The sequence below is a fragment of the Glycine soja genome, chromosome 7 (assembly GCF_004193775.1).
Source record: "Glycine soja cultivar W05 chromosome 7, ASM419377v2, whole genome shotgun sequence".
Taxonomy (NCBI): Eukaryota; Viridiplantae; Streptophyta; class Magnoliopsida; order Fabales; family Fabaceae; genus Glycine; species Glycine soja.
In genome coordinates, this window is record NC_041008.1 from 6,551,162 (window position 1) to 6,574,942 (window position 23,781).

The window sequence follows — 23,781 nt, forward strand, 5'->3', positions numbered from 1 at the left end:
AAGAAAGGTTAATCATATTAAAGTTTAAACTTGAAAACTAAATTTAGAGAAATGCTAAAAGTACATTTTCATTCCACTTTTTGGACACAAAATTCTCTTATGTTAAAATTGATTAAAAAAAGAAAATTTTATGGATCTTGAATCTTATTATGTGTTTGAAGGAATGTAAAACTTTTCGTAAATCTAATAAAAAAATTAATTATATTTTGGATTCAATTTTATTAAAAAATCTCCTAATTAATTAAAAAATCCACTAATAAAAATAAGATATCACAACAATTTTGGTATATCAAAACAATCCCAACCATAAACACAAAATCTACGTTATTGAACCCTTAATTGGTACCTCCTATAAATTTTACGACCATTTTACCCTCGTAGGTTTAATACATCCAATACCATGCACAGAAGATAAAAAACAGAAGGACACGAAAGGAATACAAAGCACATACACAAAATCATAATATTAAATATTATTATTAATTAAGGACAAATAATTAATATTATTATTAATTAAGAACAAATAATTTAATAATAATTAGTAGATCCCTTCCTCTTCACCCTTTATTCCTGAAGCAACCAACAGAAGCATCGTCGTCGTCATCACCACCCAAAAACTCAGTCAAAGCTTCACACCCTTTTTCTTCTTCATCTTCGCAATCTCTCTCTCTCTCTCCGACCCTTTTCATCAAAGTTCCAAGATTTCTCTTCCCAGGCACGCCCCCAGTTTTCCCTTTTAACAATCTTCAACCCCGTTTCACGTTATTTAATAAAATCCTTTTCCTTCTTAATCCCAAATCTGAAACCCTAGCTCCCGTGACCCAATTTCCGCCTCCTCAGTTGGCTTCTGAAGTAGGGGGAAAAGCAAAAAAAAAAAAGTTAAAAATTGGGGATTTCGCGCCACAAACCCTAGTTTTGGATCCTGCTTCGGAGTTCAAATTTTGGCGCTTTGTCTAGCATTAGGTTCGGATTTTGGGTTTTTGCAATTTCGCGTTCAACCCCACGTTTTTTTAGACGATTAAGCAGGTTGTTTGTCTTAAAGGTTGTGTTTTGCAATTTGAACTCGAAGAAGTTTCATTTGGGGCCCTAGTTAGTTCATTAGGTGTTTTGAGTTGGGAGGAAAATAAGTTACAAGTGAAAGGGTATTTATTTGTTTATTGCCTATGAGTTTTGAACTATACTTATGGATGGGGAATGATGTGATTAAGTTTGCTACTTTCTGTGTTCTCTTGTAATTTATTGCTTCAGATATGAGCTGGGGCTACAATTATGGCTACCATAATGATTGATCACAACAATTATGGCTACTTTCTATATGTATTTTCATTGGAATTTGTCTCTAGGAAGCCTTTAATGGTGATTCCATTTTAAATGTTGTGCTCTACATTGATATCGCTTATTTATGACTTTGGTTTTAGCAGTAGTATAGAAGAGAAGATGCTGTTGAGGTTGTATGTTTAAATTTTTCTAACTGCTTGGTTATGTTCTTATGTTTGCATTTTAGAAGGAGCTGTTGTTTTATACGGGGGTATATGTTAACTTCAGTTTCAGAATAGAATGGTCAAGTTGCTCAAAATCTTTAGCATCTGGGTTGGGTTTTATCTTGTGAAAACCGGAGCCAGTGTGGACTAGACTTTAGTGTTTTGTATTTTGTCGTTTTCCAGAATATGTTTTATGTTTAGCATTTTAAAAGCAGTCTGCAGAATGGAGTTTGAAATTATGATTTATTTGGGGCACTGTGTTTTTTTCCAGTTATTATCCATTTTGTATTTTGTATTTGTATACTTACAAATCAGAAAAATAATACTCGGTCTGATGGTGAATAAAATTGGGATATATAATAGTGCATTAGGGATTTCAGTAGATATCCTTTAGAAGCTGAAGGAAGTCCAATAATGCTTAGCCATATGCATCCCATTTATTTGTTCTTTTTTTAATGTACCTTTTGTTTGCTTAATTGGCAATGGTTCGAAATGACTTGGGTGGCTTTGTTGATCATGCAGTTTAGCTAATACTACTTGTGGTATGATGCCGAGGGCAGTATGCTGGTTATAGTTGGGGGAAATGCAAAGGTATCATGCTGGCAGCTGCACTAGTGCAGTTAACAACAGTACAATAGGTGGACCATCTACTAGGGATGCAGGAAGATCTGATTCATCTTCTTTGCCAGCTAACTTCTCCGTAAGTTCAAGGTAAAGTAGCTTCCTGTCACTTTCCACTTATTGCCACTTTCTTCTTATCAATGATTGTGACTATAGCATATGTGATAAAGGAACTACAAATTCCAAATATTTTGGTTGAGATACACAGTGGTTTGCTTTAATATATTTTCTTTTTCTGTTATCTAATAATTTGTGTTAAATGATTTTTTCTTTTTTTACTTGATTAACATCCTTTTGAAATTTGTGACACTATGCCGGAGTGGGGTTTCATTTATTTCTTGAGTGATCTGGATTTTCAGTTCTTATGCATTTAATTGCTTAGAGTGTCCTCTGATTACAACCAATCAAATATTCTTTTCCTTTTATTTTCTTTACTATTAATCTGTCTACTTTTGATAATCTGCTTCGATGGCAAAATAGGCAATCAATATTAGGCTAGATATCCATGCTCATAACCATAGTGGTGTGAAATGGCTGACTCCAAAACTATTGTAGTAGGATAGTGGGTAGTGGGATGCCCGCTTATATGATGCTTTCAGATGCACATTAGTTAACTTATAATACACATGTATAAATTCTGAAAAATAAAAATGTCCCAAAATTAAAGACATACTCATACTCATAGTAAACAATCAAAAGCCAGAATTTGAAGCTAAACACTCCACAAATAAAGATGAAACACCTGTTTGACAGTGGAGTCTGTTATCAAACCAAAAGAAAGGAAGGAACAAAGCAGCGGTACTGTCACAACCTGGCCAGAAAAAGCAGGAGATACTGCCGGAGAAGGGAGGTGGTCGTGGTTCATCCAGATTCAGGAAGACTGTCCCATCATAATGCTAAACCAACAACAACCTTGCATGCTAAAAGCCTAAAACTAGGATTTTTTATTTATTAACAGATTAACCACTGAAAAAGTTGAAATTGAAGATTACCCTCCGCAAAATCCCCCTGAACATCTCTGTTACAGGGGTTAAAATGAGTTTTTGAGTTAAAACTACGAATCATATTTTGGAGAACTCAACTTGTCTCACACGGCTGACTGAGACTATTGTATATATATTGAAGAAGAAACAAGTACATGACAAGATAGGGTGCAGACTGCAGCCCCTTGTACAGCAGAGAAAGAGTGCAAAATAAGAAAGATAATAAGACATACAAAAAACACATATGAATGAACACTGCCACCAGGAAAACATCAGCCTTATATGTTCTTGAATCCTGTTTGAGTTGGGCTGCTGTTGTGCACTAATGCCATGACTTCTGCTGCAATTGTAACTGTGATCCTGAAACTGCGATGTGAGCCTGCTTCTGTAGCTTCCCAGGGCTGCACTGCAATGCTCCACTTCTATAGCACACCCAATGTTGTGAAAATTGAGATTTTACACGGGACTGGGAGGGGGATGAAAGATTGTAAATTGAAGGATCATAGCATGGATTGTAAGATCCTGATCCTCCCAATAGATGCAAAATTATATATAGTAAATATACATTTGATAAAATGAGATAAGGAAAGTATCGTGTAAATGATAACATTGAGCTAAACCTAAACTGAAAATTTAGTATTTATAGATTTATAAGTCATAACTAATAGGTCTGAAAAAACTCATAATCAGTCACATAAATACTAAACATAAGAAATTCATAATCAGTTAGCCTAAATCAAAGTAAAAAATTCTGACTCAACCGCAAAAATTGTCCAATAAAAAAAGAAGAATTTCTTACATAGAACAAGAGGCACCACATTGCACCAACAAAACAGAGCAAGAACAACAGAACAGAACCTGAGAGACACATGTTATGAACAGTATGCAACAACCCAGTGGATGCAAGGCAGAGACAGAGCAGAAATGTGGTTGCAGTGAAATTGAGAGTAGAGGGAGGAGAAGTGAGGATCAAAGTCATCGTTTTTCAAAATGGGTGAAACCTAGAATTTTAGGGCACTCGCAAACGATTCAGCTGGGATAGCAAAGGGGTTTTGTATCAAAACTTGACCTGCAGGAAGATTGGCATGGGTGGATCGTGCGGTCTTGGATGAGGAAGATCGCAATCCTCCGCAATCTTCATGAAACATGATACTTGGGTTGATCTTGGGTGGAGTTGGGGGAAATTGTTAAAGCATGTAATGTTGTGATCTTACACAAGATTTTCACAAGCTTGAGCACGCCATTAATTGCTCTGTCATAAATAGCAAGGACCAAAAATGTTAGTTGTAAGAAAATTAGTAAATACAGGTTGAAAAGTTTTCACTAATTTAATTATTTAATTATGTTTGCAATTTTGCGTCCTATTTTGATTTTTTATTCTTCTAATAGTATCTTCTCATTTTCATGATGTTGTTAAATAAAACTTATGGGAGCGCTTTAAATAACTATTTGCCGGGATGTGTTGACTTAATAAATGTAGAAAATGTTAAAAGTGTTTATTCAACTTTTTTTTTGTCCTTTTTAATTTGAATTATGTTTATATTCTGCAAAGTTAGCAAGTATTTATTTTTGGCTTGGTTATATAAAATTAGGAATAAATTAAGTTAGACAAAATAATAACAAAGTGAAAGGAGATAAAGAATTCTCCTTAAGGACAAAAAATACAGAAAACAATAAAGAAAAAAGAGAAAATTGATTTAACAAATCTTCCTTGATCAATAATTAACATATCTGTTAGCAAAGCCCCTTTAAAAAGGCCATGTGCTGTATGCCAAATAAATGCCTAACATTTTAATATGATTAACCAAATAAACCTCCTTAAAAATTTGAGAGTTCCTCTCCTGCCAAATGAACCAAATGATAGCAGAAATTTCACATTGGCACAAAATTTAGCCTGTTTCTTTCTATACCAAAACCATGAAAGTTAATCATCAAGAATTGTTCCATGGATGTAGCACATACCCAACATTCACAAAAAGTGCCAAATAAGAAGTGCCTCACCAAGACTGCAGCTTAACATTGGAAGAACGAGTGAGGAGCAGATTCCGAGATGGCATCACATGTTACATTTGGGGGAAGAGGCTTATGTGGGGCAGCATGTCATTAGTATTAATTCTATTAATTAAGTACCACAATCCAAATGCAAAACCTGACCTTAGATAGAGCTTTGGATTTACATAGGGGTTTATCGAGAAGTTATACCTATTCAAAGGGTTATCTTATATTCTATTAGAGATAGAAAACCTTTCCTGGGTCCACTAAAACTACGTAAAGTAGTGTTAGAACTTCCAAGTATGGAGTGATCATATATAATTTTCATTTAAAATTAGAGAACGGCAGCACTAGCTCTGCAGAAATTGTTATACTTGAAATGTTTGAGTATGAAAATATGCACACAAAAAGGATTCTCAGCCTTAGTTTGCTAATATATAGTTCATGATGAAGGCTACAGCCTAGCCTATGGTGACAGATTACAGGATACCTTCTACAAGCTTTTATAACAAGCTAGAAATATAAAACATTATTAAACAATAACTTTAAGACTCCCCCTCAAGATGGAGCATATAAATCGTGTGCTCCAAGCTTGGAACATATAAAGTGGATCCAAGGACCTCTCAAAGACTTGGTCACGATGTCTGCAAGCTGGTTGTTGGAGTTAATAAAATTCAGTACTGATTTCTTTGGACTGCAGTTTTTCCCAAACAAAATGGCAATCGATCTCTATATGTTTAGTTCTCTCATGAAATACAAGATTAGAAGCGATGTGAAGAGCTGTCTGATTATCACAATACAACTCCATGTCTGCTGAGCATCACAAAATTTTAATTCTTGAAGAAGTTTTTTAATCCACACCAATTCACAACAAGAGCCATAGCTCTATATTTTGCTTTTGCACTTGATCGGGCAACAACACTTTGTTTCTTGCTTTTCCAAGAGACAATATTTCCTCCAAAGGATACATCGTATCCAGTGGTGCATTGCCTGTGTATGGGACAACCTGCCCAATCGACATCATAGTACCCACAAATTTGGGTATTTCCATTATCTTTATACAACAATCCCTGTCCTGGAGTCTTTTTGATGTATCTAAGAATGCAAATCACAACATTCCAGTGGTCAATGTGAGGTTCCTGCATAAATTGACTGACAACTTTGACCACAAATGACAGATCAGATCTTGTAATTGTGAGATAAATAAGTTTCCCAACTAGCCTTCTATACCTCTCTGGATCTGGAAAAGATTCACCTTGATCTGACATTAACTTTTGATTTGGATCCATAGGACTATCAATAGGCCTATAATTAGTCATACTTGTCTCTTCCAAAATGTCCAAAGCAAATTTTCTCTGTGAAATGACAACACCTTCCTTTGATTGAGCCACTTCAATACCAAGGAAGTACTTTAGGCAGTTGAGGTCTTTGGTTTGAAAATTACTGAATAAGTGTTGCTTTTGTTGGGAAATTTTGGCAACATCATTCCCTGTAATAACAATGTCATCAACATAGACAATTAGATAAACACACTTCCCAGGAGAAGATGACAATAAAAAACAGAGTGATCTGCTTCACTTCACTTCATTCCAAAATTCTGAACAATATGGCTAAATTTCCCAAACCAAGCATGTGGTGACTAGTTGAGCCCATAGAGAGATCGACACAATTTACACACCAACTAGACTCCCCTTGAGCAACAAAACTAGGAGGTTGCTCCATTTAGATTTCCTTCTCTAAATAACCATGAAGAAATGCATTTTTTTATGTCTAATTGATAAAAAGGCCAATGATGAATAGCTTCCATAGCTAGGAAGAGGTGAACAGTTGTGACCTTGGCCATAGGATAGAAGGTGTCACAGTAATCAAGGCCATAAATCTGAGTGTAGCCTTTGGCAACCAACCGAGCCTTAAGTTGATCAACCTCACCATTAGGCTTGACTTTAATAGCATAAACCCATTTGCAACCAACTATCTTCTTCCTAGGAGGAAGATGAACTAATTCCCATGTGCCACTGTTCTCAAGAGCCTACATTTCAACAATCATGGATTGTTGCCAACCAGGATGATCAAGTGCCTTGAACATTTTTAGGAATAGTAATAGAAGACAAGGAAGAGACAAAGGAGAAATATGAAGGTGATATGCGATGATAACTCAAAAAATTGTAGATAGGGTGAGAATTTTGAGTAGATTGAATACCTTTCCTAATAGCAATGGCTAATCGGAACTTGGTTCACTAGGATGTGATGTGGAGGAAGGATCCGTTGTATGGGAAGCTGATGGCGAAGGACATGAATCAGGAGAACCTGCAGGCATTGAACAACTAGCTCCCTGTGTCCTGTGTGGAGAAGGAGAGGCACTATCAGCTGAACTAGGAATAGGAGACTGAGGCTGATGTCCTTCTTGGTCAGAAGGGTCTTGGGTAGGAAGTATCATAGGACCAAAAGATGGAATGGGTAGAACTTGCTGTATGGAACTAGTATCCTGCATGGAGGATGAGAAAATAGGAGTTTCTTCAAAGAAAGTAACATTAGCAGACATGTAATACTTTTTAGTTTGTGGAGAGTAACATTTGTAACCTTTCTATAGACGAGAATATCCTAAAAAGACACACTTAATAGCCTTTGTAGAAAGTTTGTCTAATCCGGGTGAGACATTATGAACAAAACATGTACAACTGAAAACTTTAGGGGTGACATGATACAATGGTTCATGTGGAAAACATTGGAATAAAGAATTTTGTTGTTAAGAGAAGAAGACATCCTATTTATTAAAAAACAGGCAGTCAAAACTGCATCTCCCCAATGATGTACTAGAACTTTGTTATTAAGCATCAGGGAGCGTGCAGTCTCAACTAAATGTTGATTCTCTCTTTTTGCTATTCCATTTTGTTGTGGTGTGTGTGGACATGTGGATTGATGCAGAATACCTTGTGAGGATAAAAACAAAAGCAAGAAAATATTCTTTGGCATTGTCACTTCTAAAAATTTTAATTGTTTTGCCAAATTAGTTCTTAATCTCATTAAAGAAGGACTTGAAGATGGACACAAGTTTAGATCTCTCTTTCATTAGGTAAACCCAATTACATCAAGAGTATTCATCGATAAAGGTTACAAAATATCTGAAACCAAAGATGTTACTCAGCTTGGTCCCCAAATATCTGAATGAATGGTAGAGAAAATCGAGTTACATCTTTTTTCAGTTTGTCTAGGGTAAGAGATCTAACATGTTTGCCTAATTGGCTCGACTCTCATTCTAACTTCTGAAGTTGCTCGAGACTAGGAACCATGATCTTCAATTTTGCCAAACTAGGGTGACCTAAATGGTCATGCAAAAGTTTTGGAGAAGAGGTTGCAAAACAGGACACAAATGAGTTGGCTTCGAGATAGCAAAGGCCTTGTGATTCAGGCCCAACGCCAATCAGATGGCCCGTACCACGTTCCTGTGTGACAAAGGAATCAACATCAAATGTTATTGAACAATTTAAGGAGCAAGTCAATTGGCTCTGAGAAATTAAGTTATAAGGACAATTTGGAATGTACAAAACATAATTTAATTTTAAGGAAGAAGAAAGGGGAACTTGACCAATACCTAGAGAGGCAACTTTGGACCCATTTGCTAAAGTAACAAGATGAGGAAATTTAGGTGGAAAGATAGATGAGAACAAAGAGTTATTACCAAAAATATGATCAGAGACACCTGAGTCAATTATCCATGGATTTTGACCTTCCACAAATTGAGAAATACAAGTTGTTGAGAGACTTAGCACTGAAGAAGACTGGACTTGACTGATGGATTTCAGCCTCAGATAGTCTTGATACTCCTCAGTCCTCATCAGAAAATTTGGATTTTGATTTTTCAGATTTGGTGACATGTGCTACGTTGTCAGGATAACCGTGCAAGGCATAACACTTCTCTTGAGTATGACCAGGCTTTTTGCAATGTGTACATTGAGGACATCCACCTCTACTACCGCATCCTCCTCTATTTCCACGACCTCCTCTTCCACGAGATGCTACCATGGCTGATGTTTCAGTAGGTGCTGCTGAAGTTTCAACGGCTACAACTGAGTTTTCACCTTTCACCGAGGTAGGAACACGAAGAAGCCTAGTTACTAGGCTGTACATTGAAGGAACTTGCTCACCCGCTAGAAATTGGTCACACACATGATCAAAATCTGAGTGTAGAGTCCACAAAATCACCACCATGAACAGCTTATCGAGTCTTCTTTTCATTTCTTCCAGAGTCATGTATTAGGAACTTCTTTAATTCTTCAACAACAGTTTTGGCTTTCGCTATGTGTGAGGTCAGATCGTGGTTAGTATGTTTCAGAGAAAATGCACGGTTTTCAGAATCAAATAAACTCTGGATGTCATTAACAAAAATATCTTGAGCATTTTTCCAGAAGGAGCAACAAATCTTGAAGGATCTGAGTATTTCCAACACATCAGGTTCTACTGATTGCCATAAAACAGCGCACAGTTGGAAGTCAAGTGTCTTTCACTGATTTCTGCTCTCTGCTGGAATTTCACTAGCTTCTTTCTCCAAATGATCATAGTGCCCTTGAACAAGAAACCATAACTCAACCGAGGCAAACCAAGATAGATAACTTTTCCAGTTGAGTTTTTGAGTAGTAATATTAGGAGTTCCAGAGAGAGGATAAGGAGTAGAAGTGAGAGTGAAATTCGTAGATGTCATTTTGAGAAATTAAGGGCAAGTATCTAGTAATAGACGCGTAGCACAAAATCTAAGGAAACAAATATAGGTCAATGGGCAGAGGTGTTTAGACTCACTGTCCTAACAACACCAAAATGACGATCGGAGGGCTGAAACAGATCTGGGTATCATTGGAGATAGTGCGGCAGCGGACGGCGGTGCTGGTGGACAACAATAGATAGAGACGGAAGCGCAAAGCGGGATCGTCCCACTTTGATACCAACTTGAAATGTTTGAGTATGAAAATATGCACACAAAAAGGATCCTCAACCTTAGTTTGCTGAGATGTGTGTGTGTGTGTGTGTTTGTGTATGAGAATTGACAGATAGTACAAAAAATAGTTCATGATGAAGGCCACAACCTAGCCTATGGTGTTAGATTACAGGACAGCTTCTATAACAAGCTAGAAATATAAAACATTATTAAACAACTTTGACAGGTATAATCTTTCACTGCTTCCCCTTTCTTTTTTATTTTTTATTATCAAGATAAGATTTCTCTTTTTCTTATCATTTTAAAATTGTTTTTTTTAGTGGGAGTGATTCTACCATACCATAGCTAGTTTCAAAATATTCTTAATCATATGAGTGTGAAGAGTACCATGTGGCAGATTGTATTTTATTTTTATTTTTCTTAAAAGATGGATTCAGTGGATTTATATTAAAATTCAGTCTAAATCTTGCTACTCTAACTACGGTTGTGTAGTTTTTAAATAAAGAACTATATTGGAAAGCATGGGTTGGGAGTTATGTTTTGTTCCATTCATTTGGTTAATAATGATATTTTAAATTCATATTTTCTTGCCTTTGGAATATTGTTTATATTTCTTTGACCTAGTATTGTTAAAGTTTCGTTTTTTATAGAGTTCATATTTTTTATATTCAGTAATAAAGTGGCATCTTATTTTCTTACTATGCTAAATTTGATGCTGTCAATCACGTGGAACACAATGGTTTTGTGTTTGCAGGCGACAACCACCGTTAAACCCATACAAGTTGAAGTGTGATAAAGAACCCTTGAACTCTAGGTAGTTCCTGTTCATAATTTCATTTTTTAAAAATTATTGCCTACTTTTACTTCATGGTTAACCATTAGTACCAGGCTCTATTGGGGGAATATTTTCATATTGCACTGTTAAAGTACAAAGAAAATGTGTGTATGACGTTCTCCCCTTCCTCACCTTGTTATCGGCTTATGTTTTTGTTTGGAGGAAGAATTCTCTAATTTTTTCCGAGATTCTATAAACCTTCATAGATTTGTTCTCTTTCTCTCCAGATTTCTCAGCACTCTTTCTTGTGGTTGTGGGTTTGTAATTCTACTCTAAGGTGTTAAGCCTCAAGGTTTTATTATCTTGTATATTAACATGTAAAATGCAATTATTATTTCTCAGGCTTGGGGCACCAGACTTTCATCCCCAAACACCAAATTGTCCTGAGGAGACTCTGACCAGAGAATATTTGCAATCTGGATACAGGGATACAGTTGAGGGACTTGAGGTATGCCGTAAAGTACTTGTTTGGGAAGCTCAAATTTTGAGAAGCAAATGTTTTTTTAAATCTCTCAGGAAGCTGATAAAAAAACAATTATTTCTTCAAAAGCTAAGAAAAGATGCACTAAATTTTACTTTTGTATTTATACCAAATCAGATATTTTAGAGTAGCAACTTTGCTTATGAGTGATTGGATTATACTTCTCCAGTTATCCATTTATTGTGTTTTCAAGATTTGAATATTTTATGCTGAACTCTCATATTTCTTTTGTAAATATTTTTGATAGAATATGTCCAGAGTAACTGAAAGTTTGGAACTGTAATCTGGCATTTTCTTGAACTTGGTATTTTTTTATGATCAAATTCTTTGAAAACGGAAATAGTGATACGGGCATGAATATATTTTTCAGAATCATAGATCTCCTTGATGAGTCACTGAAATATAGAAATCAAGTTGTGCTCTTGTTAGAATAGATTATTTTTAACTGTTCAAAACTGCCTTTTGTCCGGTATCTCTGCTATTTTTTGACCTTGTCTTGCTTTCTGTGTCTGTTAGGAAGCTAGAGAAATTTCACTAACTCAGGTTCCGCATTTTAACAAGAAAGTTGTTCTTAGTTGCAAAGAGGTGACTCTCTTGTCTGTTGTCTATTTGGAGATATTTATGTCCACTTTATTTTAGTTTGTATGTCTGAGCTCTGAATTTACATCACATCTTTTTTTTGGGTATTCATTGAAAGCCTATGTGGATATAGGTAACTTGTAGTTTTTCATCTAATTTTCAGGCTATTAGAAAACGTCTGAGGGCCATCAATGAATCTCGTGCTCAGAAGAGGAAGGTGATGATCTTTAATCTGTCTTGTGATCTATTTATCCTTGCTGAACATTCTACTTCTATAGTGTATCCATATTTGTGTGCTTTCTTCTAGCTTATTTTGGATTTAGTGCAGTCTACCTATCTCAGAAGGTGTTTGATCTACATGATTGTTTGATTTGACAGGCTGGTCAAGTATATGGTGTGGCTCTTTCAGGATCACAACTAGGCAGGTCTGGCATTTTCCCTGAACTAAGACCCTATGGTGAGGACTTCCAGAAGAAATGGATTGAGGTATACCTGGTGATAGTCTTGCTCCTACTGTTTTTTTCTTTGTGCAACTTCCTGTATACCAGCTTTTACCCCTCACTTTTGTTTCTTATACATTTTTAGTAAATTTATATGTAGAAAGCACAAGGTTTTAAATGGTTAGTAACTTAGTAGTAGATGGTTGTAGTCTTGATGCGACCGGCTGCAGGATGTGAATATGGAAGGATCTGGAATGTTTATATGCTGAATTATCCTGGACTGGCTTAGCTATTCATGGATTTCTCAATTATGGAAAACTAATATATATTTACATAAGTTACTGTGGCCAATTCCTTAGGCCTGTTCGGGGTGCTTTCCTGTTTTTGGTTTCATTTTTTTTTTTAAGACTACAACCAGTTTAGGGTTTGAGTTTCTAGTTTCAGTTTATTTTGGTTTTTCGTTTTTATAAAATTGTTTCAAATTGAAATATGCTATTAAGTCAAATATTTTAGTAGAGACAAAATTCCATGACTGCCACGGTTTCTTGAATCTCCTATCATCAAACCATGTTGAGCTCGGGTCCTTACACTTCATAAGAGATCAAGTTATCTATGATTCTCCTTACACTTATTGTTTTTTTTTTTTGGAATGGCCAAAAGAAAATATAATCAAAACACAGTTTCTGTACAAGGTGTACAAATAAAATGCATGTAGCTACTAAGACCAGTCAAGGAATTCCTAGTCCTAGATCATGACAAGGCTACAGACTTTGAATTCCACATATAACCTTAACTTGAAGACATACAAACATTGTAAAATGCCCACATTTGCTCCATGTAAATTGCACCCCCAAATCCAACCACGTAAAACCATTCTCCTGCACCTTGGACTGCATAATCTAGCTTTCTTCCAAACACCAACTGAGTTGACTCAAATTACCTCTCCTATGCACATGACCTGTTGCTTTTACCATTTTTGCAGCTGCAGGCATGCTGTAGTATCCAACCACCACACAACACATCTGATAACATCTACAAAGAAATTCCACCAATCAAGAATTCACAACCAAGCTTAGAAATGTAACTAACATCTGCTTCCATCATACCCGCTGCATAAGAATGTCCTTGCCTATGAATATTGTCCCTTTTCATTAGCTGTTATAAGATTCTTGGCAATAAGCTTGCCTACTCATATCATCTTAAAATCATGAGACAACTCCACTTCCGCTTCATACACTTCTTAGTGCTTTTGATTAAAGAAACCTGTTCCAGTCAATGTGTGGGCTGTAGCATAAGCAACTCCTAAAAATAAATTAGACACAAAATGTTATTATATTTTATCAAAAAGGAGAAACAAAATTCAAAATGAGCCGTGATGGATATCCCAAAAGAAACATTATGGAATTCAACAATAAGACAAGGCATTCTTTACCTTTCTTGACCTTTCTCATTAACAAAATTCAATGAAAAATTGTAGATCCAGCTTATAACATGCAAGCCAGTAATAACAAACACATAAAACATTGCTTTAAACAGAGAGTTTCTTGCCCACAAGAAAACCCAACAATGGACAACAAATCATAAACAAAAATAGCAAGATAGTGAAAGAAAATCCCCCAATTTGGTACAAAACCAAAACCTCCAATTTACTTCCCCATTATGCACACCACACACGGTGTGAGAAAGAGAGACAGATCAGTGTACAAGAGGGTTAAGAGTACTCACGGATTGAGAGAGGGAGGCATTGACAGGTGATTGGCGATTGGCGGCGAGCGACGAGTGAAGTAGATCAAACGACACAGAGAGAGAGAGAGAGAGTCTGAAGTACGAGAGGGTGGGAGACCAGTGTGAACAGAGCAGTGTCGAGCAGGAAAGAGAGAGCAGTGGCGAGCACAGTACCATTGGGAGACAGAAAGCGGCGGGGAGGGAGGCTGGCGCAGATCGTCAAGGTAGGGACGGGAGAGCAGCCTAGATCGTTGAGGTAGGGATAGAAGTAAAACTAAAATAATAAAACATAAAACCTATTTTTATTGTTTATAAAATGGGGTGACAACTGTTTTAAAAACAGATAAAAATCCAACTCGCAACCATTTTAGCCGAACACCTTCCATTTTGAAATAGCATCTTAAAACGGAAAACAGAAAACTCAGCCACCCCGAATGGGCCTTAGGTTTTTTGTTGTTGATGCTGACAGGTTGTTGTGGCTGTAAAATCCTTAAATACTACTTTTTGAACATTACTTGGTGTTTCAATGTATCTTTAGTAACTCAGTTAAAATTTTATTACAGGGTTTATCTCAGCAGCACAAGCGATTACGCTCTTTGGCTGATCATGTTCCTCATGGTTATAAAAGGACATCACTTTTAGAGGTTCTTATCAGGAATAATGTTCCATTGCTTAGGGCCACCTGGTTTATCAAGGTTACTTACCTCAATCAGGTAGGGATGCTTCAGTGTTGGTATATTTACCTATTATGATGAATTGCTTTATATTTTTTAATATTTGTAGATTATGATTGGCTTTTTCAGGTTCGACCTGGTTCTGTTGGTATTTCTTCTGGGGCTGCTGACAAGATTCAGCTGTCTCGCTCTGATGTTTGGACCAAAGATGTTATCAATTACTTACAAACACTTGTGGATGAATTTTTGTCAAAGAATGCTTTGCATTCTGCTTCTCATGGTCGAGAGCGATCACCACAAATGTCTTATACTGGCTCACTGCAGAATAAAAACGATCCATTATTATCTGTTTCTGATGGTGAAGGGCCATCCTTACATTTTAGATGGTGGTATATTGTGCGGCTTCTGCAATGGAATCATGCTGAAGGGCTGCTTCATCCTTCTCTTGTTATTGATTGGGTGTTTAATCAACTACAGGTATTTACCTTCTACATCAATTTGCATTTAATAAGTACAACGTGCTCATGAAACTCAAAGTGTGATGTATATATCTTTCACTGATTTCAACCTTCATGTTTTGATTTCTCACATTTCTGTAATTTTCAGGAAAAAGATCTGCTTGAGGTTTGGCAGCTGTTATTGCCTATAATATATGGTTTTTTAGAAACTATTGTCCTATCTCAAACTTATGTACGCACTCTTGCTGGATTAGCTCTTCATGTCATTCGTGATCCTGCTCCAGGTGGTTCTGATTTAGTAGATAATTCCAGGAGGGCATATACAGCTTATGCTGTGATTGAGATGCTCCGGTATTTAATACTTGTGGTGCCAGATACTTTTGTTGCTTTGGATTGCTTTCCTTTACCATCCTCTGTAATTTCACATACAATGAATGATGGGAATTTTGTACTAAAATCAACTGAAGCTGCAGGGAAGATAAAAAATAGTTCAGATGATTTTGGTCACATTATTTCATGTATTCAGAAACATACAGAAGATCTTGTGAAGGCTGCAAGCCCAGGCTATCCAGGTCATTGTCTAGCTAAAGTTGCCAAAGCTTTGGATAAAGCTCTTGTGCTGGGTGATTTGCGTGTAGCATATAAATTTCTTTTTGAAGATCTTTGTGGTGGAACTGTATCTGAAGGTTGGATTTCCAAAGTCAGCCCTTGCTTAAGGTTATCTCTGAAATGGTTTGGGACTGTAAATACACCCCTTATATATTCTGTGTTTTTCCTTTGTGAGTGGGCAACTTGTGATTTTAGGGATTTTTGCAGTACTCCTCCTCGTGACATAAAGTTTACAGGTAGGAAAGATCTTTCCCAAGTGCATATAGCAGTTAGACTTTTAAAGATGAAGATTAGGGATGTGAAGATTTCGCAAAAACAAACAAATGAAAATCACAGAGCCAGTCATCTTGCGAAGCATTCAAGTCAGCGGCATAATTGGAATTATGTGGGTAATGTATCCAGATTGAGATCTAGTTCAAAGAGTACTGGTTCTTCAGTATTTGAAAGCCCAGGTCCTCTGCATGATATTGTAGTTTGTTGGATTGATCAGCATGTGGTGCAAAAAGGGGAAGGTCCCAAGCGCCTAAATCTATTTATGGTCGAACTCATACGTGCGGGCATCTTTTACCCCTTGGCATATGTACGCCAGCTAATAGTGAGCGGGATCATGGATGTGAATGTAAATGTGGTTGACCTGGAGCGACAGAGGAGACACTATCGCATCTTAAAGCAGCTACCTGGATGCTTTATCCATGATGTTCTGGAAGAATCTGGGATTGTTGAAGGGTCGCAGCTCAAAGAAGCCTTGCAAATTTACTTGAATGAACGCCGCCTCATACTTCGGGGTCATCTGAGCGTGTCCTGTGGTTCCAATTTATCTGCTCTGAAGAAGAAAAAATATCCAGCTTCTACAAAGGATGAAGTTTTTGCAGTGCCAATTGATCAGAGAAATGTTATTTCTACCACAATATCTTCTAAAAATGCGAAGGATACTAACATCGAAGAACTAAGAACAGCAATCTCAGTACTGTTACAGCTACCTAATTGTTCATCTAATTTGAGCACTACAGGTGATGAATCTGAGGGCAGTGATAGAAGAGCCATTGGGTCTCCGTACGGCAAGATTGATCCAGTGGAGGGTACACCTGGGTGTGAAGAATGTAGCAGAGCAAAGAGACAAAGGTTAAGTGAGGAAAGAAGCACATTTGTGCAAGGGCATTCTCCAGTTCAATCTGATGATGACGATACATGGTGGGTGAAAAAGGGAATGAAATCCCCAGAGCCTCTCAAAGTTGATCAACCACAAAAGTCAACCAAGCAGGTCACCAAGAGTCGGCTGAAGAATGTGCGTAAAACTCAGAGTCTAGCTCAACTGGCAGCTTCTAGAATTGAGGGTAGCCAAGGGGCATCAACTAGTCATGTGTGTGGTAACAGGGTAAGCTGTCCTCACCATAAAACAGCTATGGATGGAGATGGGCAGAGGTCTGTCGATAGCATCCGAACAAGTCATTTTGGGGATATAGTTTCCATTGGAAAAGCACTAAAGCAGCTACGTTTTGTTGAGAAAAGGGCAATAGCAGCTTGGCTGTTGACTGTTGTTAGGCAGGTAATTGAAGACGTGGAGAAAAATATTGGTAAAGTTGGTCAGTTCAGCAAGCCTTTTCCTGTTGTGGATGATAGAGGCTCAATACAGTGGAAACTTGGTGAGGATGAACTTTCTGTGATTCTTTATTTGATGGATATCTCTGATGATTTGGTATCAGTTGTCAAATTCCTCCTTTGGTTGCTGCCAAAGGTTCTTAATAGCCCCAATTCTACAATTCATTCTGGGAGGAATGTGGTGATGCTACCAAGGAATGTGGAAAACCAAGTTTGTGATGTGGGAGAGGCTTTTCTGCTATCATCACTCAGAAGGTTTGCTGCTCTGCAATCAATTACATATATATAGTTTTTCTTTGATGTCTCTTGGAAAATATTTTTATTCTGCTTTTCCCCCTTCCAGCATTTCCTTCTAATTATTGTGATGTTTGCTTCCTTTTTATTAGAGTTGTCTACTCTTAATACTTTTCAATGGCTTAGCACCTTTTACATGTGATATAATACTATGCTTTATAGAGTACCTGGTAGTAAGCTGTTATATCTGTTTCTTCTTATGCTCCCTTTTTCTCGTCATCTTTAATCAGGTCAGTATTGATTAAATCTGCATTGCTCTCATCTACTCAGGAGTCTGGATTGCCTAAATAAAATCCTATATTTACAAATTAACAACATAAATACTTGTTCTTGTTATAAGGGGCCAGTTTTTAACATAATTATAGTACAAGTTTGCTGAACATTCAGTGAGGTTTCTACAACTATTATGGGCCATCCTCCCCCTGAAATATTTATCATTTTTGTTATTCAACCAGTGCTTTATGAGTGGTGTTTTCCTTTTGTTCTTTATGCTTGTGTTGGACAGTTTCTTTATGGATGTTATGAGATTTCATCAAACTTGACTTCTGCAATGTATTTGATGTAGGTATGAGAACATTCTTGTTGCAGCAGACCTTATTCCTGAAGCTTTGTCATCTGCAATGCATCGTGTTGCCACTGTTATTGCATCTAATGGAAGAGTTTCAGGGTCAGGGGCCCTAGCTTTTGCTCGGTATTTGTTGAGAAAGTACAGCAATGTGGCTAGTGTCATTGAGTGGGAGAAAACTTTTAAGACTACATCTGATGCTAGACTTTCCTCTGAACTTGAGTCTGGTAGATCAGTGGATGGAGAGTTAGGTTTACCCCTAGGAGTTCCAGCTGGAGTAGAGGACCATGATGATTTTTTCCGTCAGAAGATAAGTGGTGGTCGGTTACCATCCAGAGTAGGTGCAGGCATGAGGGACATAGTGCAGCGTAATGTTGAAGAAGCGTTCCACTATCTTTTTGGAAAAGATAGAAAACTTTTTGCTGCTGGTACACCAAAAGGTCCTACTTTAGAAAAATGGGATAATGGATATCAAATTGCTCAACAAATAGTTATGGGCTTGATTGATTGCATAAGGCAGACTGGTGGTGCTGCTCAAGAAGGAGATCCCTCTTTGGTCTCTTCTGCTGTTTCTGCGATTGTTGGCAGTGTTGGTCCAACTTTAGCAAAAATGCCTGATTTTTCATCTGGCAATAGTCATTCAAATACAATGCCCGCTACAAATGCATTGAACTATGCCAGATGCATTCTGCAAATGCATATAGCCTGTCTATGCCTGCTTAAGGAAGCCCTGGGAGAACGCCAAAGCCGTGTATTTGATATTGCTCTAGCTACTGAAGCTTCTAATGCTCTTGCAGGTGTTTTTAGTCCAAGTAAAGCATCTCGTTCTCAGTTTCCAATGTCTCCTGAAGCCCATGATTCTAGTAACACCATTTCAAATGATATGGGAAGTAACTCTAGTAAGGTTGTGGCAAAAACAACAAAAATTGCTGCTGCTGTTTCTGCACTTCTTGTTGGTGCAATTATATATGGTGTTACCAGCCTTGAAAGAATGGTGACAGTTCTCAGATTAAAAGAGGGGCTGGATGTGGTACAATTTGTAAGAAGCACTAGATCCAATTCAAATGGAAATGCTCGTTCACTTATGGCTTTTAAGGTGGATAATTCAATTGAAGTTCATGTCCATTGGTTTAGATTGCTTGTTGGAAACTGCAGGACAATCTGTGAAGGGTTAGTGGTGGAACTCTTGGGTGAACCATCTATTATGGCTCTTTCAAGGATGCAACATATGCTTCCTCTAAATTTGGTCTTTCCGCCTGCCTATTCAATATTTGCCTTTGTTAGGTGGCGACCTTTCATTCTGAATGCTACAGTTCGTGAAGACATGAATCAAATTTATCAGTCTCTTACAATGGCCATAACTGATGCAATAAAACATTTGCCATTTCGAGATGTATGTTTTAGAGACTGTCAGGGTCTTTATGATTTTATGGCTGCAGATGCAAGTGATTCTGAATTTGCAACCTTGCTAGAGTTTAATGGGTCTGATATGCATTTAAGATCCACAGCATTTGTTCCCCTACGCTCTAGGCTTTTTCTGAATGCCATGATTGATTGTAAGATGCCACAATCTATTTATACGAAGGATGATGGGAGCCGAATGTCTGGACCTGGTGAGTCTAAAATTAAATTCACAGATAGTGAGTCTAAGCTTCAGGATATGCTTGTGCATGTTTTGGATACCTTGCAACCTGCCAAATTTCACTGGCAGTGGGTTGTACTGAGGTTGCTTTTAAATGAACAAGCCCTCATTGAAAAACTGGAGAATCGTGATGTGTCCTTGGCTGATGCTATAAAGTTGTCCTCACCTAGTACAGAGAAGGCTGCTGCTGCTTCTGAGAATGAGAAAAATTTTATTCAAATACTTCTCACAAGGTTACTGGTTAGACCTGATGCTGCACCCCTTTTTTCAGAGTTGATTCATCTCTTTGGTAGGTCACTAGAGGATTCAATGTTGTCGCAAGCTAAATGGTTCCTTGCAGGCCAGGATGTCCTCTTTGGTCGGAAGACCATTAGACAAAGGCTACATAACATTGCTGTGAAAAAAAATCTTTCTGTCAAGACCCAATTTTGGGAGCCATGGGGTTGGTGTAGTCTGTCTACTGATCCATTAACTGTCAAAGGGGATAACAAGAAGTTTGATAGCACATCCCTTGAAGAAGGAGAAGTTGTTGAAGAGGGAATGGATTTGAAAAGGTGCCAGCTGCAAGTGACTGAGAGGGCTCTTATCGAGATGCTTCTTCCTTGCATAGATCAAAGTTCTGACGAATCCCGCAATTCCTTTGCAAGTGATATGGTGAAACAGTTAAGTTATATTGAGCAACAAATAACTGCTGTTACAGGTGGAAGTAAATCAGTAGGAAGTGCTCCTCCTGGAGTTGAAGGTCAGCCGAATAAAGTAAATAACCGCAAAAATATGAGAGGTGGAAGCCCTGCATTAACTAGACGACAAACAGTTGCAACAGATTCTTCTCCACCGTCTCCTGCAGCCCTACGAGCTTCTATGTCATTACGTTTGCAGTTGCTCCTGAGATTTCTTCCTATTCTTTGCACTGACAGGTAATAAGACTGGATATTGCAATGTGTAATTAGCTTTCTCGTTATAGGATTCTTGATGCACTTGTCAAGTGAAAAAAAAATCCACGATCCTTCTCTGTTTTCTTGAAATGGAGAAAAGATTGGAGCTAATTGCAATATGATTATTTTCAGTTTCAGAAATACAATTCTCTATCATGTATTAATTGTCGTGGGTCCCAGCTGCTGCTACTGAAAGTGGTAGTTTTTCCTTGTAACAAAATAGATTTGAGCTTTAAATTTTGAGAGTTGGCAATCAATTAAATGAGTCATGACCTCTCTTTAGAAGTGAAAATACGGATATTTTTGCCATGAAGGCATTGACCTTGTTTTATTTTTTATGCGTGCTTGTGATGGAACTATTAAATCCTAGGATGTTAGAAGCTATTCTTGAGTTCTATTTATTTCAATTTTGCAGGGAGCCATCTGTGCGGAGCATGAGACAATTTCTTGCCACTGTAATTTTTCGTCTCCTTGGTAGCCGGGTTGTGCATGAGGATGTGGACATTTCGGTGAATGCTGTGCCATCTCTGTCGATAAGGGAGGCGGAGTCATCTTCTGAAGTTGCTTCTGCTGCTTTTGTGGATTCTTCTTCTGGGAGTCTGTTTGATCGTTTGTTGTTGGTTTTGCATGGATTATTAAGTAGTTATCCTCCAAGTTGGCTTAGGGCAAAGCCTGTTTCAAAGACAATCAGTGAACCTACGAGGGAAATTTCTGGAATTGACCGAGAATTGTTGGAGACTTTGCAGGTTTGTTCTTTTAAGCCTGTATGTGTATAATTTTTTGGTTCTAGTCACTTAGCCCTTAGGTGGCTTTTCAGTGTATTACTACTGTAATTCTTTGAAGTTTTAATTCAATTAGTTTTTCTTTTTAAGGATTTATAGATGCTGTATGCAAGTTTTTTTTGTTAATTGGATAAGGTGGCATCATGGTAAATACCAGAGATGTTTCTTCTAGGCATCTTGTATTATAAGATCTTCTGTTTTGCTACTCACCAGGAAGGACTGATACTTTAAATTTTTTATACCTTCCTGGTGTTAGATATAAACCACCATATGGTATGCTATTTCAACATCATTGAAAATTGTTTTCTAGTGTAATATATTTTTTTTCTTTTTCCATTGAGGTTTTTTGTCAACAAATGTGGGATATAATCAGAATTTGATAAATTCTAGACTTCAATTGTCTCCAATGAATAATATTGGAACTAAAAACTATTTTTGTTCACTTTCATCCCTCAATCGTAGAATGGCTTGACCATTATTTTGTTATGATGGCTTTTATGTTTCCCAATGGTTTTTTATAAGAAATCTATAATATGTATGTATATGTTATGGTGCATCATGCCATGCCCATGTCTTTATTTTTCAAGAAATTATGTATTCCATGTTGTACTGGTGTCATATCAGATATTGCTAGCCATATCCGTGCTCCATAAATCTCTACTAAAGCTCTACAATTTGGCAATGTTTATGTACATATTTGGCAATCTAGAAATATTAATTCAATCTTGTCGCGCTTGTCTAATGATCTGTTGTCTGGTGCAGAATGACTTGGATCGTATGCAACTGCCAGACACTATTCGGTGGCATATCCAGGCTGCAATGCCCATACTCATCCCCTCTATGCGGTGCTCTTTATCCTGCCAGCCACCATCTATTTCCAATTCCGCTCTTGTTTGCCTTCAACCCAGCATTACAAATCCTGGGTCTAACTCCAGTAGTTCAACTATTCCTCAGAGGAACCCAGTTCTATCAAGGGTTGCTTCTAATGCATCAGGGAAATCAAAACAACAGGACAATGATTTGGAAATAGATCCTTGGACACTCTTAGAAGATGGTACTGGATCTTACTCTTCGGCAGGTAATACTGCTAGCATAGGAAGTGGTGACCATGCTAATATTCGAGCCACCAGCTGGCTTAAAGGGGCTGTAAGGGTGAGACGGACGGACCTCACATATGTTGGTGCTGTGGATGACGATGGTTGATTAACAAAATTTTGTTGGTTTGGCCTTTGGAGTATACAAAGCCTTCAGCTGACAGCCAGTGCAATTGCGGTTTTGTTATTTATATTTGATGCATGAATGGCATGAAGATACCATTTTGTGCTTGTCCTTCTTGTGTTGAAGTTTAAAGGAAGCTGGAGGGGCATTGTTTTGAAAAAAAAATGGGTGAAGGGATGGGTTCAAAACAGCTCATGCAATGGTTCTGGCCTGGTTGACTACTAACCTGCTTGATCTCCCCCATCTGGATTGTGCACTTGCTCAGTTTAGAGGTTTGTTGTATATATAGGGATGATTGTTTTACTTTACCAATTGGTCTGAGTAATATAGTCTCAAGTCATATTTGTAGCTGTTTCATGCTCATTTTTCTGTCTAGTGAACGCTTGTGTGAGCACTGTCTATAGCTTTTAGGGGCACAAGCCCACACAGGCGCAATCAACCATTGTTTCTTTTCTCATATTCATATTATCAAAAGTTATGTGGTTGATCTGGAGCATCACCATGAGCTGCAGCATTCAATTATTTTGTTGGCAATTCTGGATATAGTTTCATTTCTACCGAAATATTTTATCATGAAAGTAAAACTATGTATGAATGAGTAGCAAGGGAAAGAATTAGCTTTGTGATAAATACAAATACACACTTGTGTAATATATATATATATATATATATATATATATATATATATATATATATATATATATATATATATATATATATATATATATGCTGTAATGTATTAGCAGGTTTTTATCGTTATTATTGGGTAAATGTTTTTTAAGCAAAACCAGAATGCCCTTAAATGAAGTTGAATGCTTATTTCGTAACTATGCTTATTAGGTGTACATTGCAAGTTCCGAAGTGTTTTAGGAAGTACCTTTTTTAGGACCTGTAAGAAGATGATTCATCAACATGAGTTGTTATCGGATGTGATAATT

At 37.2% G+C, this 23,781-nt stretch overlaps 1 protein-coding gene across 2 annotated transcripts; it reads left to right on the forward strand.

Annotated features, from left to right (window-relative positions):
- Positions 1-555: 555 nt before the first annotated feature.
- Positions 556-23,377, forward strand: LOC114418436 (mediator of RNA polymerase II transcription subunit 12-like). 2 transcript variants are annotated; one of them, XM_028383772.1, is made up of 13 exons: positions 556-1,026; positions 2,004-2,192; positions 10,762-10,821; positions 11,185-11,290; positions 11,840-11,908; positions 12,066-12,119; positions 12,281-12,388; positions 14,631-14,780; positions 14,871-15,218; positions 15,348-17,662; positions 18,267-20,825; positions 21,259-21,589; positions 22,388-23,377. In XM_028383772.1, the coding sequence occupies exons 2-13, from the start codon at positions 2,065-2,067 to the stop codon at positions 22,826-22,828; spliced, it is 6,669 nt and encodes a 2,222-aa protein (XP_028239573.1). In that variant the 5' UTR covers positions 556-1,026; positions 2,004-2,064; the 3' UTR covers positions 22,829-23,377. The 2 variants fall into 2 exon arrangements, with proteins under 2 accessions (XP_028239573.1, XP_028239572.1); XM_028383771.1 differs by having other exon boundaries at positions 556-963.
- Positions 23,378-23,781: the final 404 nt, after the last annotated feature.